Here is a 19,349-nt window from a genome sequence, read left to right as displayed (position 1 = left end):
AGGGATCTAAACATATGCTGTCTTGGCCCAGGCCTACATAGCTTTGTGTGTTTTAGTCGGGAACAAAGGGGAGCTGAGGTGAGATCATTGAACAGGTGTCCTCATTTCATTTTCTCAACGACTTGGGTGCACAAAACGATGAAATCCTCAAACTCAGGCGGAATGTTTTTCGAGCATTAAAGACTATAATGACAATCTGTATGTGCAAAAGCTGTGCTTTCATTTTTAAAGTAAACTCACACATTTGTCATTGGGTGACTTCGCTTGTTGTTACCCAAACTATTTGTGTGTCCTGAGAAAGAGAAAGTAAAGAAATGTATTGGGAAGATGTGCTTAGATGCAAGAGGACAAGAGAGATCCTTGAAATACAGTGAAGCCTTATTCTTGAGGCTATAAATGCGTCCAAACTGCTAGAAGTTACACACACTCACAAAGCTCTGCTTTAGGAGTAAAGAATAGGTGAAGATGATGTGTTAACTTTGGCAGTTTCGATACCGAAAAAGAAAGAAGACCCAGTCTCCACGATCGAGTACAGTCACTGTTACTGTACTCGTTACATATAGGTACAATTAACAACAGATACATTTGTCAGAAACGATTCTGTTTATCATTACAGATATGTATTATTTTATATAATAAAACATTATATCCATGTTGTATGTATATATGTATGTGTTGTATGTTTTTTGTGGATCTATGGGTTAAAGTTCAGCCTGCAAAGTAACTGGGATATTAAAGAATAACTAATAAATTATGTTTTAGAAATCAAACAACTACCGTGGCTGTTCTTTCAAAACCCAACATCATTGTACACTAAAGGAATTACATTTTTAAAATGCACACTGTAAATATAAGGCAACCAGTTTGGAGAGAAAGTGAAACAACTATACAATAATAATCACCTGCGGTGCAAAATAATCATTAATTAATCATTTCGTGAAAAAATATATTTTTCAAAGACTTTGAAGTGATTTTGCGTGTAGCCCATTCAACTTAAATCATAGGGCACATACAATATTTTGCAAAATATTTGTTAACATTTTTGAATGTCATTTTCCTTCTTTCCAAGCCTCCATTGGATTCAATCCAATTGTTATGAGGAATCAAACTGGACCTCTAGCTGCATTACCATCGTACAGTAGAATTGTGCAACTCAAGTTTTTAAAAGTTGTAAAAGTTTGCTTGTTGATTATTATACTTCACAGAAATGAATGGGAATCAATGGCTTACTGAAGAGTACTAAAAGATACCGTGTTTACCATGTATGCCATAAAGTATAACTGTAATGTCATCTGTTAAATTACGGCAAAAATGCTTAATATAAAAATATATCTATCTTTAAAAAAAATGTAAATTCTACAACATGCTTTTGAAAATGATCAGCAGTAAGTATACATCATTTCTAGATAATGAGATAAAACCTGCAAAACCACATGTATGGTCTGAGAATGAACCAATCCAGGATAAATACCATGCTTGGAGTGCAATACACACTTTATGGAGATTTCTTTCTGTAAATATTTTTGTCTCAAAACAAATTTTTATTCAATAACTGTTGAGCTGTATCTCAAACCTCATTGGCATTTCATTTTTTTAACCAAAAAAGAAATTTTTGCAGATTGGAATTTAGAAAGACGTTGTCAAAGAAGCTTGAGAAAAATATACATAAAACTCAGAAGCCAAATAAAAACATTCAGTACAGGAAAACAGGCAACCGACATCGTCATTTTCATAAAAGTAGATCTATCCAGACAGGTGCTAGTGCTATTATTGGCCCACAATCAGCATGCATGGAAGAGGGTGAGAAAGAGGGGGAGGGATAGAGAGAGAAGTGAAGATGTGAAGAGGAGAGAGAGAGAGAGAGGCAGGGTGGGAGGACGAGACGGATAGAGAGGGGGCGTGGGGGTGCGGCAGATTTTTGGGGGGTGTCACGCTGCGAGCTGTCAGCTGCCATCATTCTCCTGCGCCACCTGAGACAGGGCATGCCACACCCTGGCGCTCCCGCCTCTGTCGCCCATGGCAACTGCCGGGTTGTGTATGTGTGAGCGCGCCAGTGAGCACGGGCGTGTGTTGTGTGGGACTCTGGAGGTAATGAGGTACACACACATGCACATAAGCCCTGGTTATGGAGCTGTGGAGTTGTGGTTGCCTCAGCATTTAATTGATTAATTGTTGTAATTATTTGGGCGGGAAGGTCATCCCAACACTGATGCTGGCTAGAAGGTCACTCTCACGCTGTAGGGACTGTCCTCCTCTAGGGACCACACCGGCCATATGGGTGGTTATGAGTGTGTGTGTGTGTGTGTGTGTGTGTGTGTGTGTGTGTGTGTGTGTGTGTGTGTGTGTGTAGGTGTGTGTGTGTGTGTGTAGGTGTGTGTGTAGGTGTGTCGTGGTCTTGGTGAGGTCGACAATCTGGCAGAATAATGTTGTTCGTATCCATGGGATAAGGAACTGCTGACTGTCTCTTCATGCAGGACTGATCAACACAATCAAAATGTCTGCCTGGCTATTACCATGACCTAAAAATCCACTTTTATACGATTATGTTCACATCTTTCCATGTCTGTAGCTGACTCTCCAAAATATTTCCTGCCAAACACCCTGACAAAGAGCTGGCAACTAAACACCAAGAGCCAGCTTGACAAAAATGGCTCTTAGTCTTTGTGTGTGTGTGTGTGTGTGTGTGTGTGTGTGTGTGTGTGTGTGTGTGTGTGTGTGTGTGTGTGTGTGTGTGTGTGTGTGTGTGTGTGTGTGTGTGTGTGTGTGTGTGTGTGTGCGCGCGTGTGGTTAGGGGACTTTCCAGTCCATGGACAGATGGAGAGACTGGGAGACAGGAGGCTTGCTGGCATGAGCTACGCACAGGCTGGTGTGCATGTAAGTGTGGGTGTGTGTCTGAGTGGGTGCGTGCATGTGAACATACATGCATGCGTACGTCTATCCGGTGCGTATCACATTGGGTCATATGCATGTGTTCATGATGTTTATGTGTGTGTCTGAGAAAGAGCAGTAACACCTTCCCTCATTGTGTTCAGCGCCTCTCTCCAGCTTTGACCTCGGCAGGGAGTGCCGACGGGTCACCAAACCAACTGTCTATGTGGCTGCGTGTCTGTCGTCTCGCGGATTTTTAATACACAGGGTCAAGACGCTACACTTTGAGCCAATTCGCCCCCGCTGAGAGAAGTTGTTGGTTTAGGATGCCAATATGGCCCTTTGGGTGACCATATTTACAGATGCAGGGCCGTAGCAAGGTGATGCTGTTGTATATAGATGTAGCAATGGGATATATTTTGGAATGGCTGGAAAGAGATTTTGTTTTTAGGTAGAACCTTAGCACTCATGAATGGAAATTCCATTCATTTTACACATGAAGATCATCATGTCAATTTCAGATTGAGCTGGAGACTGAAAATCGTTTCCAGAAAATCTGTGTTACAAACTTAAGATGTGGAGTTTCAAAGAATGAGTTATAATTGGAGCAAAAAGTTCGGAATCCAGAAAAAGCACTCCTGAAACACAACACATTCATATACATTATACATGAAGAATCAGTAGTATAAAGGTTGTTGGGGGGCCCTGTCGGTGCCAACTGGGAACCCCAGAGTATCCGGGGTTCACTTTGGTTGGTTTCCAAATATACTGTTTGTAGGAGGTTGGGACAAGCTAAAAAAGGCAATGTTCCATTACTCTTTAGTTCACAGTTCATGTCTCTGGGTGCTGTCAAGAGACAAACAACAACAGAGCTAAGCGAGGGTAATGTCAGCATTCAAAAGTAATGCCAAGAGCTAAACAAAAGCAGAGGAGAGTGTTAATGTGCTATAGGCGTAAGAAAAATGAGTCGCGTTCCCCAGGAAAAAATCCCTTTAATCATTGGCTTAGTTTGCATGTAGTGTGTCCAACCCTCACCTGCTTTGATGTGGATGCTGGGACTACGAATCTTGCCTGCTTGGTTCTCAGCAGTGCAGAAGTACTCGTTGTCGTGGATAATGCTGTTATAGGCGGAGGGGGAGAATGGGTAGAGCTGGAGGGTACCGTTGGCATGAACGTGGCGGATATGGGGCACGTCGTAAATGTCGTCTCCGGCGGCCAGGTACCAGCGCAGGACGGCATGGGGGGCGCCGCCCGCAGGGCAGGGCAGGGACACCCCCACCGAGCTGGAGAAGGTCACCCGCTGCAGGGAGGCGTTCACAAAGTACAGCCGCGTAGAGACAACATCCTCACTGTTGACTGTTCGGAGAAGAAAAAGAGAGACAAGTATTTGGTAGGTAAGTGTCAGAACAACAGGCAACATTCACATATGAGACAGATATGAAGAGAGGAGCAGGTGCTTATAATGAAATGCAAGAATACTGTAATGCTTAACTATTTTCAAATCCAAAAATAATGTAAGAACATTAACACTATACCTGCCACCAATGCAGCAAATATTTACTGAAAGAAGTGCTTGGGAAAAGTATTGCTGAACAATGTGGAGTGTTTCTGCCTCCATTCTTGACTACAATGATGCTGAACTGACTGCTGAGAAAAGTTAAGATAAGTTCTAAGTTAATAGATCAGGGTATCAGTGTTTTTATTCTTGCAGATTTGCCAACTAACTGGTTGCCAAAGAAAGTTTTAAGATGGTTGTTTTCACAAAACACAAGTTCCATCATTACAAGTAATATGCACCTCACATCATGAAATAAAGAAAGCCTTCATTGCAATAAGACCTGGTTATTAAAACCGTTCTCTGAAGGCAATATAAAGTCTCACTTTGAAATGAAGATACTACCTGATCCGACACCCACATAAAGTGTACAAGCTGGATCTACAGGCATTCAGGTCACCTCAAACAACTTCCTCCCTGCGTGCCAAACTGCAGCCATCCAGCTAATCCCATATGCATTATCCTAATATCTCTAATCTAATATATGTATCCACAGAGCCCTTTATGAATCTGCCTCTCAAAAGAAGCGAAAAACGGGTCACGTAACTTAACTCCACCACCACTCTCATCCTTTATGTTAATACCCTTCGTCATTCAGTATGAGCGTGATAGCAAACTGCTGCATTTCTTAGGCCTTCTCAAGTCAGTCGTATCTACTGTATAGTTCTCTATCTGTAGCGCCTGAGGAGCTGGGTAACACAGATGTTTGCTGTAAAACAATGGTATTGTGGTGCAGATGAAGAGCTACAGCCAGATAAGTTGTCCTAGGGGAGATAGACCACCATATATCCTCTCTCTCAAACGCCCTCTTCCAGTTTAGAGTGAGGTAGCGAGGGATCTTTTAAGATTTGTGTGTTTCTGTGTGTGCGCGCGTGTGTGTGTGTGTTTGCTGTGACCGGGGGGCCGGGGGTGTAAAGGAGTGTAAAGAAGTGTAAAGAAGTGCTGAGCTCAGCTTGGCTAGATGCCAGGGGAAGACGCTGTGCCCAGAGCCAGAGAAGTTTCTTCTCAGACCATAATACTTAATTAATCCCTTTTTCTGGATTGTGTCAACAATGCCTGGATTAGCCCTATCTCTTTAATTCTCTCTGTGCTGGGAGAAGATGGGGTGTCGGCTAAGACACATCAATGGAGATATAAAGACACTATCAGATGTCATTTAGGCTCTGATTTCTACAGATCCTCTACATCAATGGATATAATTAGTAACTATGAAATGAGAAACAGAAAGCCCACTGGTGATCTTTTTAAGCTCTTATTAAATGGCAAGAACATGGATGAATGGTTGATACAAAAGACCATTTTCATATCTGTTCTGTATGAATACTAACATGCAATGACATAATGACATTAATAAAATGGCATTAAAGGAGATGATTCACATGAGAAAAGGTTAAAATGTAAAAAGCACAGATTGGGGATTAAATTGACAATGACAGACGATTTCCACTCTCTCCTCCATTGTCTGTCGTCTGACACTTTATGCATCTGTCTGCATCCCTCTGACTTATCTCTCTGAGTTACTTGTCTGTTTATTTGCGTTTCCCATATGCCATCAGTCTCTCACCCTTACCCTCCGAGACACTTTCTCTTGTCTTTTCCTTCCACACTGCAGACAGGCAATGTTATGTGATTGGAATTTGTATGCCAGACACAGAGAGTTAAACCCACATAATCTCTTTTCGCGTTTAACACACGCAGTCTATCCACTCTGTAATCGCACTGCCGTGGGAGGCCGGTGTCCGACTTCCCTGATTCTCATGTATATGTGGGTGTACAACAGAAGGAGAGATCAGGGAGTCAGGCAGGAGTGCAATATTGTAGACAGGACATGGGTGGCTGGTCTGGGGGAAAGGTGCTCAAGTGCAAAGGTGTTTGGATGCAGCCGAGTGAGTGAGCATGTGTGTATATGTGTGTGATAAGGTCAAAGGGATAGAGAGGTTAATGTTAAATGACTGCCTCAGTTCTTGATGTCAAACTCAGCCACCAGCAGAGGCGGAGGTGTTCAGGAAAAAGATGTGATCGCTGCTCGAGGCACGGCAGAGATGCTGAGGAGATAGAGAGCTAAAACTGGAGCAGATCCTTTGTGTTCAAAAATCTGAATTCAGGTCAAGTTCAATCCATCCCATCGTTCGAATCCATGTCAATCACTCTCAAAGGCTGCTAGGCTGACTGATCTGCACTTTCAGCACCACGGAGAGCACCGCAAAACACATGGAAGTGTTTCCATAGCAAGCACATAAGGAGGAAGCGATTATCAGATGATACCAGCGACTCTGATGGCAAAGGCTATTTTTAGAAGCAGAATATTTTCATGACAAAAACAATTTACTCGAGCTGCAAAAGCCCTCCTGAAAGAAACAATATCACTGTGTAAGAATTTGTGTTCAGAATACCATCATTCTTTTGCATCACAAAATAATGTTATCCTTCAGACTAATGGTTCTCAACCTTTTATGTCAAATGCACCCTCAAAAGCTCGATAAAAGGGGCTCAAGTATCCCTAATATACACAATTAATAGATGGGATGGTCTTCGTGGAATTGATCGATAACAATTTCACCTCAGAGAAAAGGGTGGTTGTGGTAGATCAGTGGCTGCACGTGATGCTTGTGTCTTCGCAAACCTTGAGTATGGCGTTTTTTTGGTTTTCGGCTGTCGACATCTTGTATTTTGGGAATTTTAAGCAGTGACACGAGAGAGGGTGGCGTTAAGTAAAAGTACAATGTTTCGGCGTCCAAATGTTACAATTAACTTATATGACCTGAAAACACATTGTGAAACAGTTAAAGTTCAAACACAAAGGCATGGATAACTCCAAGACCAGACAACGATGTGGCAGCGACCTGTCAATCACAAGGTAGCCAACCCTTAAGCATACCCTGCTTTAAAGTCTATTTTAGTCTAAATGGGACCATCATTTACTAAATGAACATCATGCTGTATTGAATACGACTTGAAACAGCGATTGAGACCATAAATGTATGTTTATTGAGGTAATAAATCAAGTGACAAGTAGAGTCATTTTCTCATAAACTTCAAATTTTTGCAATCAGAGAAGTCGCCCCCTGACAGCCATTGGAAAGAATGCAAGTTTAAGCACTTCTGCATTGGCTTAACTGGTGTCAACCATCTATTTAGATTGTCATGCTGACTCGAGTCATGCGGTCAGCTTGTTGTAGGTTGACCGTATACATGTTGAAGATCAGCATCTGATCAGATATGGATACATCTTATATTTGTTTCTTTTATCAAATCATAATTTCTATTGTTTTTTGTGTGCGTGTTTCTCTGAGCTACTTCACAATTGTTACAGGTACTCTCTGGTAAAAGCAAAAGTACCTGCTATCGGGTAAAAGTATTCCCGGTAGGGAATCACTGCTTTTATTTCCCAAAATGTGGCTTTTACCCCCTTCAAATGAAACAATGTCTACTTACCCCTCTTGAACCACTTGAATAACCTCTAAAGGATGTAAGAGGTAAAACTTTCCAGTGATTCAAAGATAAGAGGCAAGTGTGAAGAAATAAACGTAATTTGCATTTTGTGTAGCAGAAATATGCTTTTCTCCTGGCCCGTTAATCATCTCCCTACTCCTCAGATTCAATCCCTTGTATGGGTCGTGAGCCACTGCGTCTTCCCAATATGCTCTAAAACTGGATAATCTGTTGAAAAATAAACAAACCTTAAACCATCATGTGATATCATCAAAAATGGCCTCAAGCTAATTCAAAACAGCTTGGATGCAACAACTCAAAGTCAGCAGCTTATGATGCCGTGGCTAATCACTTTGTCCTGTGGTATGAATTCAGGTTCCTGAGTTTCAAGGATGAAAGGTGTAAAATGAAAGTGTAAAAGAATCGTTCAAAAAAGGGAAACATCTGCCTGAAAACTTTCCACATTTTGTCACTGGGCATTAAGGGTTCCCATGCTACAGCTGTGTGATATGATGGAGACATGGAGAACTGAAATTTGTTGTTAGACAATAGTGGAGTTCTTGTTTTTGTCTTCCATGGAGCCTCGACCTCTTTAGGATATCTGAGGGTTGAGGTGTGCAAATGAGACAGCAATCATGAGCATTATTTTCAAAATGTAGTAGGCATTATCATGTAGCAGGATTATACAAATAAAAATGTATAGATGACTACAGGGAAAGTAAAGAAACAATGTCATCATAATCAACTGTAAACATCTCATGCAAAAAACATGGAGCACAATAACCTATTTTTTCCTCTTCATTTGGGCAACACTAACCTCAGGTTGTTATCAGCGTCCTTTCTTATAGCCCCAGGCTCACTTTCCCCAGCAGAGAAAGAAGGAGCAAAGCAGCAGCACTCATCCGATCACGAACTGTATTTTGATTTCCTACTTCTAGCCTGAATGCGTTGATTACAATAAAAAAGGCCAAAGTGATTTAGGGTGAAACCCTCAGAAACATTTTTCCTGTCGGCTGAACAACCCAATCTTTTTTTAAATATTTGTCCCTTTTTACTGTTTTTTTAACCTTCACTTTCCCTTTTAACTCAAATCTTTCTTTGCTGTACAATCAAATACATTTGCACGTTTTTACTGTTTTCACAGTGGATATGAAAATGGAGTATGAATATGTATGCCGGAGAAGCAAGGATATTGCCTATGGTGAACCGCTATGCATAATGCAGCTTTTTCTGTCTCATCTACATTCATTCAGACACACACACACACACTGAGATTCCTACCATCACGTGCAAATAAAAACAGGGCTATAAATCCCACTCCTCCCGCCCGCTCTCACGCTTTCTCTCCTTCAAACACACACACAAAGTCACATAAATACATTTCAGATTGCATTTATACGTTCATAATAGCCAATAGATTTTCTATGTGGTGAACCATGTAGCACTACAGATAACAGCACACAAAACACATTCAGGCCAAATAACAGATGAAGCATTGAAGTCAGGGGAAATACAGTCTACGCAGTGATGCTACAGAAATATGGCAGAGCATAAAAGGCAAAAGATATGATCATATTTGATAGAGGGTGCTGCTCATTTACACAAAATGACTCCAGATTGAGATATGCATTAGGGTTGCATGACAATGTGTCTCTCCGTGTTTGTGTGCAGTCAGAAAGGAAATCATTTATAGCATGGTGTCATTTCACTGGAAGATACACTGTAGTAAATGAAGAAAAAAACTGCATGGCATGATTTAGTGGTGTGAATACGCATGCTCACACACATACAAGGGAGGGGTGGGGCAGGTTAAAAAACCCTATACACCGTTTATGCAGCGTCAGTAAAATAGGCAGCCATTTCAGCATTTGGAAATTCGCATCTCCCACTTCAAAAGGATGATTTCCGTTGTTGAAGTGAGTGTCAGATTTGTAGAGATGTGTTTTTTCCTATTCTCCCTCAGAGACAGGGCCATAAATTGTTTGATAGTAAGCAGAACAGGAGAGCGTGAAAGACAGAGTCGATTGTGAGATGTTAAAGTGAGGTTGTTGCAATCGTTTGTCATTCAAGACATGAACATCAATCTTTCTCCGTGCGTAATGGAGAGGGCACCGGGCTACCGGACACTACTGTTGTGCGCAAAACCTGTTGAGTGGGCGGTCCAAATCCAATTCTCTAAGTGACAGCTTAGTGCAATTACGATGTTGTTGCTATGGGCTTAAAGATATACTGCTGCGTGATGATAAACAGTCAGACATTTGGGATCGTTGGGCTCGTTTTTTGAGTGATGGTGCGTGACAACGGAATAGGCTAAAAGCAAGATTATCCCTCTGACCAAGTCCGTTTGTGCACTGTTGATCGCTTATAAAATCTTTGAAAATAACAAAAATCTCCAAATCAATGTCAGGAGAATTTGCATACATGCGATATAATGCGCCTTCACGACAATACCTAAAGTAAAATGATCATCTCACATTAATTGGCAGACGTGTTCGTGTGTTTCAAGAGAAACAAAAATGTCCAGACTGAATATGAGACAGAGTGTCGGGATGGTTCGTGTTTTTTCTGCACGGGTCAACTGCCAAACGCAGAGTGCCAACACTTGACATGATTTGCTCGCCGGAGCACTGTGAGGCGAGTTAACCTGAGAGTGACATGTAGCTATTACACCGTGGAGCTGTCTCTCTCCAAGAAAATTACAGGTGGTGAGGGTACAGCGGAACTCCGATCAGGAGAAATAAGACATATACTGGGGCCCTTTTTGTGTTTTTGATTGAATGTGGCTCTGAAAATGGTCTTGCGTTATTGGACACATAAAAGTTGGAGGTGAATTCCATCCAAATCTATGGACTATGTGAATTCATAACTCATCTTTAACATGTCGGATTTAGGCACAATTCATTCGTGAAATTACGCTAAGTCACTTTACTGAATACGTGGAACGAGACATACAACAAACATGCCGCATATCTCCTTCCAAGTTTGGCACATTCGTCTGTAAATCTCTTGTTTTCCATCCAACAATCCAAAACAGTGAATCTTTTAACTACATGTCACACAGCACACAACCCAGTACCAAAATAAAAGCATGTTTTACACCCTGATATGTGGATAGAGAGAAAGACACAGAAAGAGTGAGAGAGAAAACAAACTTTGAAGTTGTTGTCACACTACTTCGATCAACCCCTAAAGCCTTACTTCACAATCCAGACGCAACATATCTGAGTGCATCGTGAGTGTAGACTGGTAGCCACCAGCGTCTGACTCATACCGCAATTACTGGGCTGCCCCTGCAAGCACTTCTCTAGTCGGTAGCCGTTTTGATTCCAAATTTACACACAGCCCGTGGTCTGCAACACCGCAGATCAGCGTCTCAGGCCGGTCACAAGGATACACAAGAGCCCCTTGTAAAGGAATGACCAAATTTATCCTAAAGCAGATGAGAGGTCCATACCCTTTATACTTCACATATATTGCAATGCTCGTTAAATTCCATGTAATTTACTTGAATAAAAAATAAAAAAAACTGACATTAAATGGCATAAGTGGCAACATTTCATCTTATCTAATTGCTGGGAAGACACACCCGGGTGTAAATAAATAAATAAATAAATAAGGGAAATACGATGTTTTCTCCATTAAATCCACACATTTAATTGAAGTGTGTGCACAACAGGAGCCAAAGTGTTTTACATATATGTGCAGGAACACTGGAACTATATTCAGTTGAATGCGGTGTGTGTGTGTGTGTGTGTTGTTGGAGGCCTGTCGATCTAAACTGGATAAAACCGGCATCACATTAATTGATGAAATAATTACAGCAAGAGCTCTCACTCCATATCAATGCAAGGCATGTTTCCTGGAACTTTATAATTACTGATTGAATCCCCTCAAATTCCACACCAAAGCGACTGTCAGTTTCTTCTGACTGATTTGGAAATATATTAATGGCAATATTATTTAAGCCTTTTCCAGGTTCTCAGGCCATGTTCTGGCCTATCGGGCCTGAAAGTAGATTCACACACAGCCCTCAGCTGAGTTTGTCTCAATTTTATTTCCATAAAATGACAAGCAGCCTCCCAAATCATGACAAAGAAGAATGAGTATATCCTCCCCCCTCCTCTCCCTCTATCTATCTATCCATCCTTCTCCCCCTCCTCTCCGCACTCATGGGTGCAGGTGTGCTGATATGCAGCCAAACAAAAGCAACAAACTGTCAGTAATAACCGAATGAATGTAGAATTAATGACAGAAAAGGATAAAGAAAAGACAAAATTGTCTTACAATTATGTAATGGTGTGATCTGAAATATATTTTCTTTCTGATGTAGCCGATGAAAATAAGCAGATCAGTGTGCCATTCTAGGAGGCGCGGCCGAGCCGGGAAAATACGCAGTACTAATGCATATGCATGTATGATAATAGACCTTGCTTCCTCCTATAAAATAAAGTTTTTTTTTTAATTACACATATCTGAAATTCACAGCAGCCACGAGACAATAAATCACAGTAGATTCGTGCAAAATTAGCGGAACGTGGCGTTGAAAAACAACGGAAAATGGAAGTTTGTTTTCCACTGCGTTATCTACATCTCTCCCATCTCAAGCACTCTTTCCGCTCCAGTGGCTGTTTGCAGCCCCCAACCCTCCCCCCTCAACAAACACACACGCACGCGCACACATTCACACACACACACACACACACACACACACAAACACACAGTACGTCTCGTTCAGTCACGGGACAGGGCGATGTACAGTGTGTATAATCGAAATAGACCCTGTAATCCACTTACATACAACAAAAACAGCGCAGAAGCCCTCACCGCAGCTGCAGCCTGGCAGAGGGCACTGCCAAGGCCACTGTTTGAGGCCAGGACCATGAAACGCACGAACTGCCCACAATTATAAACAAATGCTTGCGATATTTCAAATGTATAGACTAATAAGGTTTATAATATTCAGTTAAAGACCCGTGCGTAAAGAAAACGGATGAATATTAAGTAACAAATAAAATCGTTTTTTCTCCACGTTGTGGTTGTTACAAAGTGAAATAAATTCATATCTATCAAACAAACGGATCATTGTAAAAGGTAAAGTGAATCATTCTCTTCCATCTGCAGTATTTAGAGCGAAGCCAATCAGTAGAATCTGGTGCCACAGAAAATGGTGGATGAATAATTAGAACAGGCATGATAACAACTGAGTCTGCATTCACCGACACTCCTACACCGTATTAAAGAAAACAAACTGTTATATATGGCCTTGTCTCTTAAATGTCCAACTGGGGCACATTATCTACAAATTAAAGGCCAGCGCTCGATACCCCAGCATTAGATCACTTCTCTCATAAAATGTATTGACCCTTGCTGCTACACAGCCGCACGCTCACGCACGCTCACGCACACATGGGGCAAACTGGTGTTTATGCACTATTTGACAGATTCTTCCAAAAAATAGCTAATAAAATAAATCCCCCCCCCCACCCCCCACTCTCTCTCTACCTTCCCACACGCACGCACGCACTCACGAACACACTCACGAACACACACAAACACACACACAGTGTTGGGACAGGGCAGAGACAGTCGGCAAATACATTCAACTCCTTTGCCCCCTTGGACTTTTGCGAGTAAACAGCCTCCAGCTTTGGCCAGTATCAGCGCTCGAGGTCGCCCGCGTACCCGTGCGCGCGCCTGCAGATCCTTATCAGCCTCTCCTCTAATTCAACAGCCTCCATATTCACGACACCTCCACATATTCATCATGCTAAATGCAAATGCAGTTGTCTTTTTCACCATAACGAACGCAATGTGCACTTTTGAGACCCATGTGATTTTGGGACCGTTCGTCCAAATTAAGTGCATATTAATGTTACGTTCAAGCTTCTTTTTTTTTGCGTTTTTAATCATATCATTTGCTGATCATCATGAGACATTGAGGACACAAGAGAAATCCGAGCACTCGTCAGGAGTAAAGCGAAAGCTGACCAGGAAAAGAGCATTTCAAAACATTAAGAAAAAGTTACCACACCTCCTGCTAAGGTGATTTAGGGTTTGATTTGACATCTATGGCCCTCCTTCATGAATGTAATTCAACATCAGTTATCCACCTGATAAGATAATAAATACGCACAGAAACTTCAGCATTGCACTGAAGATGAGACAACATGCAGATAAGCAACACTTGAAGAGACAGATTTCCAACCTACCTTCTTGTAAAGAATACAGCAGAAGTAAAGTTACAAGCCACATGCCATTAAAAGCAGTTATATTTCACAGGAATGTTGTGCAGTCCCCCAAGAAGAGTGCACTGCGCAGCGGTCGGCCAGGCGAGGCTCCGTGCTGGACTGGTTCTGCTGATACAACCCGGCGGTCTTTCCAGCCCTGGTCCCGCACTCTCCAGTGCCGAGAAACGAGCCGCGGAGAAAGTACCGCCTCTGCTCCCTGTTCTCTCCTCCCCTTGCCGGGACAGGATGCTGTCGCCCCACCCCCGGTATCCTAATGAAGCGCCGTGATGGAGAGGTGAGTTATACGCACTAATGGAAGACCAAACGAGACCTCTGTATTACGCGCACTAGATATATGCGTTTATCCAACAGTTTAATGGAGTTCCAATGACAAAGTTGACTAAAAATGTGCACCATACAAGTCATTTAAAAGGAAGTTAAAGATAAGACAGCCGGTGGAGGAAAATGCCGGCGCGGATTTCCCATGCAAATCAAGAACTCAATAATTTCCTTAAATCAGTTGCCATTGCCTCAGCAGTGTTGCGCACAGAGAATGAAAGTAAAGCCAACAAACACACTTGTAAAGTGAGAAAAGAGCAAGGAGTGTGAAACAAGCCCAGAAAAGCGTGTTCCGATAAAACACTCCTGTCGCTCAAATCACTTTAAAAGCGACTGAATATTGTTGATATTAAAATAGGGGGCTTTTCTACAATCAGCCTCATTTAAAAGTCCTGTATACGGTGATCGATATGGTCAATAAATTCATTAAATTCGACTGATCAGTCATCTTTGTTGACTATTGTGTGTCCCAATAAGTCCATACGTTCACATATTTTAAGCATTTAATACAACCAAAACTTCATATGCATGTTAAATCCAAATATGACCAAATGAATAGTAATACATTATTTAAGAAGACTGTGACACACTGCAAACTATATACATTACATTACATTACAGTCATTTAGCAGACGCTTTTATCCAAAGCGACTTACAATTCAGATATCACATTTCTACACCGTAGGCACAGCTACGGGAGCAATTTCGGGGTTAAGTGTCTTGCTCAAGGACACATCGGCGTGCGACTAGCAGACAAGAGGAGTGAAGAAGAACGATATCTGCAGTCAGCCTGTTTTACATGTGTTTACACTGCAGCTTAACACCTGCCCACCAAACAATCTAAACATTTGACTTCAGTAGAAGGGTTAATCCTGTGTATGTTTTAAACATTCAATGAGTTAATCATAATCTGGATCTATACGTATCAGCATCAGCAGCCCCAGTGGGAGTGGATGTCACCAGATGCAGTGTCAGTACCACTGACTGATCCGCTGACTTTTATATGAAATCATTTTCTTCGCAAACAACTTTTGGGCCGTTATATTACACTCTAAATCAGTTATTAAAGAAAGACATTATACTGACCCACATGACATGACCTCAAAGCTGTCTCATTCAATCCTCTCCTCGTTACTGTCATTCAGTTCAACTCCTGAACAATCAACACAATGAATACCAAAGCAAAGCTGATTGTTGTTCATCCATTTGAGACCAAACACAAAAACCTGAATTGTTGTCTGCTCAGTCACACAACCTATCTGACATCAAACACCTCCTACTCTACATGACCTCCGCCGTCACTCTGTGTGTCTCCCTCAGTACTGTAATGTGGTGATTTGAGTGGCGTAACCAAAAGTAGTCCTGATTTTGGATTGGAGCCGAGGCAAGATGTGGCCTCTCTCACTCCCACTGAAGAGCCGCTGTAGTGTGGCAGGCAAGGCAGCACACTCTGCCTCCACTCTCTTATTATGCAACAGGTGGAAACACACACACACACGCACCCACGCACGAGATATCTCTCTCTCTCAAACAGACCCACAAACCTGCACGCACAAAAACCACGGTACGACAATGACACATGGTGTGCACAGAAACACCTCCATTACATAGCTGGACATCCAGACGTGTATTCAAATTCTCTTTTTATAGATGAACACTTTTCAGCTCTCCCCCAGCCACGAACCACAGTCCAGGTTTAATAGTGCAGCCCATAGTGTATGGTGAGTGAAACTCTTGTTTAGATACCCTCAGGGAATATAATCAGCTTCAAGTATCCTCTTCCAATGACAAACAGGTCATATAACAGCACCCAACACTTTGACACTCAAACCAAGCTCCTCACACACAGAGGCCCCACCCTGCAGCAGTGTATGGTGACACTTGAAGGACTCCGTCAAGACTTCAAAAGGCAGCAGGGAAAGCTGGTTAAAGGGCTGATGTGAGTCAGCCCGACAGCACCAAGCAGGTTGTACTATAATGTCAGCCGGTGATCATCATGGAGCCTGACAGATTGAGCCGGGCCAGCCAGGCCAGGGAAAAGGCAAGCAGCTCCCAGACAGCTAAAGCAACTGTCTGTGAGGACAGGACCCAGGACAAGCTGCCACCACACCACTAGAAAAAAAACCACAGCACCATGTGACTCATCTCCATCACTCTGCTCTGTCGTTGCCTGGAGATAGGAAAGGAGATAGGAAATGAGGGGAGTGAGAGAGTCTGTTGACTGTGGAAGAAAATGAGTGAGCAGGGCAGTAGACAAACAGAAAACAGAGGGAGGGGTGAGGGGCAAACAGAGAGAGTGATGAGGCGGATAAGTTAATGTGGATGTTAATGTTAATGCTCAGACAATCAAAGCTCCCCCTCAGGCCTCGACTACATGCTAGGATCATATTAGCGCTAATGTATCCAGTATTAATGCACGGCCCCGCAGCCCGATGAAACCCTAGCAAGGTCAGAATTAGGACAGAAAGGGGGATCATGGTGCTACTGCTTAGCTTTGTGCAAGGTCACAGGGAATCTGAATGAGAGTGGGGAGTGAGCTGCAGGAACAGGGGCGATGGTGGTGTAGTGTGGTTGGAAGAGCCGGAAGAGGCAAATCGCTGCATGATGGGTCAAATGGAGGCGTCGTGTTCCTTCAAAACCTCACCATGGCAGTGAAAACGTACTTCAAAAATACAAGAACTCCAGTCTTGTGCTAAGTGTCAATCCTAAACACGGTTAAAGCCAAGCAGTGTGCTGCAGAACTCCTTTTTCCTCAGTGGGGCCGCCTAGCTAGCTCTGCACGCCACTGTGTATGAACGAGCCACTGCATTAGGCTAATATGGATCACACCCCACCGTGCCGCAGTACATTAACAGGAAGGGGCCGACCAACGGAGTGTGTTTGCCTTTAAACCAAGCACGCGTGATTGTTGTGGCAGATGTGTGAGAGTGTATCAGCACATCAGAGGATGTGTGCGTGTGTGAGCATGTGTCTACATGGCGGCAAAGCACAGGACTTGCATATCTGGCTGCTCCCCTACGCTACAGTCGGGCGTGCGCGCACATGTATTTGGGAGTGCGCGTTCGCTTGGGTGTGCTCGTGTTGGCTTATGTGTGTTTTTGCATGAGTACGTGCGCGTGAACATGAGACATCAAGGGGTGCTAATTTATTCAAATGAGCTGGGGAGGATAACGAGAGGATGGGGTGAGGGGCTGAAGTGGTGTGTGTAGGGGGGGCACCTTCTTCGGCTGGAGGTTCATCTCTCTCTTTTTCTCCTCCTCACTTGATTTTCCACGTTCGCAAATGAGACTATTTGCATGGCTGAGAAAGAGCGAGGCAAGGGAGATGGGGGAGAAAGACAATTATATTGAAAAGAGAAAGAACAAAAATTGGAGATGAGGAACGGTGAGATTCTGAAACAGACAAAAGCATACCATGCCAGGGCGATACCACCACTTTCAAGATGGCTGCCGCTGGAGGCATCCTCTGTGGGAGCAGCCTAGAGACCCGTCGCTCTCGCTCTGTAGTGGGTGACACACAAACACCACTTTCTGACTTTGATTGTGTGTTCGTCAAGCACAACGAGGAGAATGAAATTTGAACAGCTGAGTAAAGGATTAACATTCATCATTTGAATTTGAATATGTTTAAAGACAGAGTCAGATGAATATGGTCGTGCCTTGTACAGAGATATTGATCAGAGATATCTAGTGACACCCAGTGGTCACAATTAAAGATGTTATCATCAGAAGATCATACATTACTGAATTCCCTACAAATGCTGATGGTGGGGCAAACTAATTGGTTACGCCAAATCAAGGTTGTTGGTCCATGGATCAATAATGCCAATCAATTATTTCTCTCTTTCAAGAAATGTGGATGTTCGACTTTAACACACTGAAGTGTGTTACTTGTAAAATATTTATGAAATTTTGATTAAATTTGACAAAAAACAAGACAGGACTACCAACCAAACAAAGTGGGCGACTGCCCCAAGAGTCTGCTGCTCACTGCGATAGTCGGCTTTGGTAACGTGGCCAACTGTATATTCGTAAGGGAATTTGCGCCACTAAAGTACAACATGAACGAAGGAGCGTCTTTCATTGCGACCTAATCTGTTTTAGTTTTTCTTCACGGCACTCACGTGCTCCTCAAAAAAAAGTCACTTTGACTCAAAATACCACAAACGAACTGACAAAGACGAAACAAAAAGAAAAACGGGGCCAGGTAGTATTATTCCAGGGCAGGAGTACTGGTTGGAAACAATGACGCTGTCATGTGCAGTCTGCTGTGTGCACTGTACGTAATGAAAACTTCAAAGCAACAGGGTGTATTCACAATGCACAGAGCGCAGCAGGTAGGGGGTGTGATCAGCCATGGCTCTCTGCTGTTGCATGAAAAACATGTTATAACTAGATTAATGTCACACTCCAGTGATTACATCATGTGGCATATCCTTGTCAAGACAATAAACAGACCTCTTTATGCAACTATCTTAATCGACAGGTGTGTTCATTCAATACGCACGCCAGACAACAAAGTGGGTTACTAAACGCCTTATCGAGTCATTCAAAGTTATTCAGTAATACTCTGCATGTAAACTCTATGACATCAAAGGAAGCTTTGGGGAATTTCGAGGAGCAACATGTATAAATAAGGGATGAACAAACATAAATAAACTACTGTTTACACTCAAATCTATACAGTTCTGGTCTGTTACATCACATGAAGTCAACAATAAACAGATGCGAGCGACAAAGAGAATGAGTTAGCAGGTGTGAGGGGACGTTGTAGAGCTCAGCTGCAGGCAGATTTTCCAACTTGACCCTCTGTGCTTTGATCTTATCACTTTCCCACGCTTTAACACTCCTGTACCTCTATCTCACAGCTTAACGTGTTCCACAGACAGCCACGCATGAGCTCACACACCAACAAAATCCACTGACAAC

The 19,349-nt window shown here is 42.7% G+C and overlaps 1 protein-coding gene across 1 annotated transcript in view; it reads right to left on the bottom strand.

Moving 5' to 3' along the window:
• The window catches only part of dscaml1 (Down syndrome cell adhesion molecule like 1), a gene marked incomplete at both ends in the record, with an annotated part of 86,704 nt that extends 72,597 nt beyond the window's left edge, over window positions 1–14,107 (bottom strand). Inside the window, 2 exons of the mRNA XM_079272606.1 lie at window positions 3,904–4,224; window positions 14,065–14,107. Coding sequence (XP_079128732.1) covers window positions 3,904–4,224; window positions 14,065–14,107 — 364 coding nt within the window. The remainder of the gene's footprint in view (window positions 1–3,903; window positions 4,225–14,064) is intronic.
• Between the last annotated feature and the right edge of the window lie 5,242 nt (window positions 14,108–19,349).

This window comes from Melanostigma gelatinosum, assembly GCF_949748355.1.
Source record: "Melanostigma gelatinosum genome assembly, chromosome: 7".
Lineage (NCBI taxonomy): Eukaryota > Metazoa > Chordata > Actinopteri > Perciformes > Zoarcidae > Melanostigma > Melanostigma gelatinosum.
Note: the sequence above shows the minus strand (reverse complement) of the source record. Positions and strands in the feature narration are given on the sequence as shown.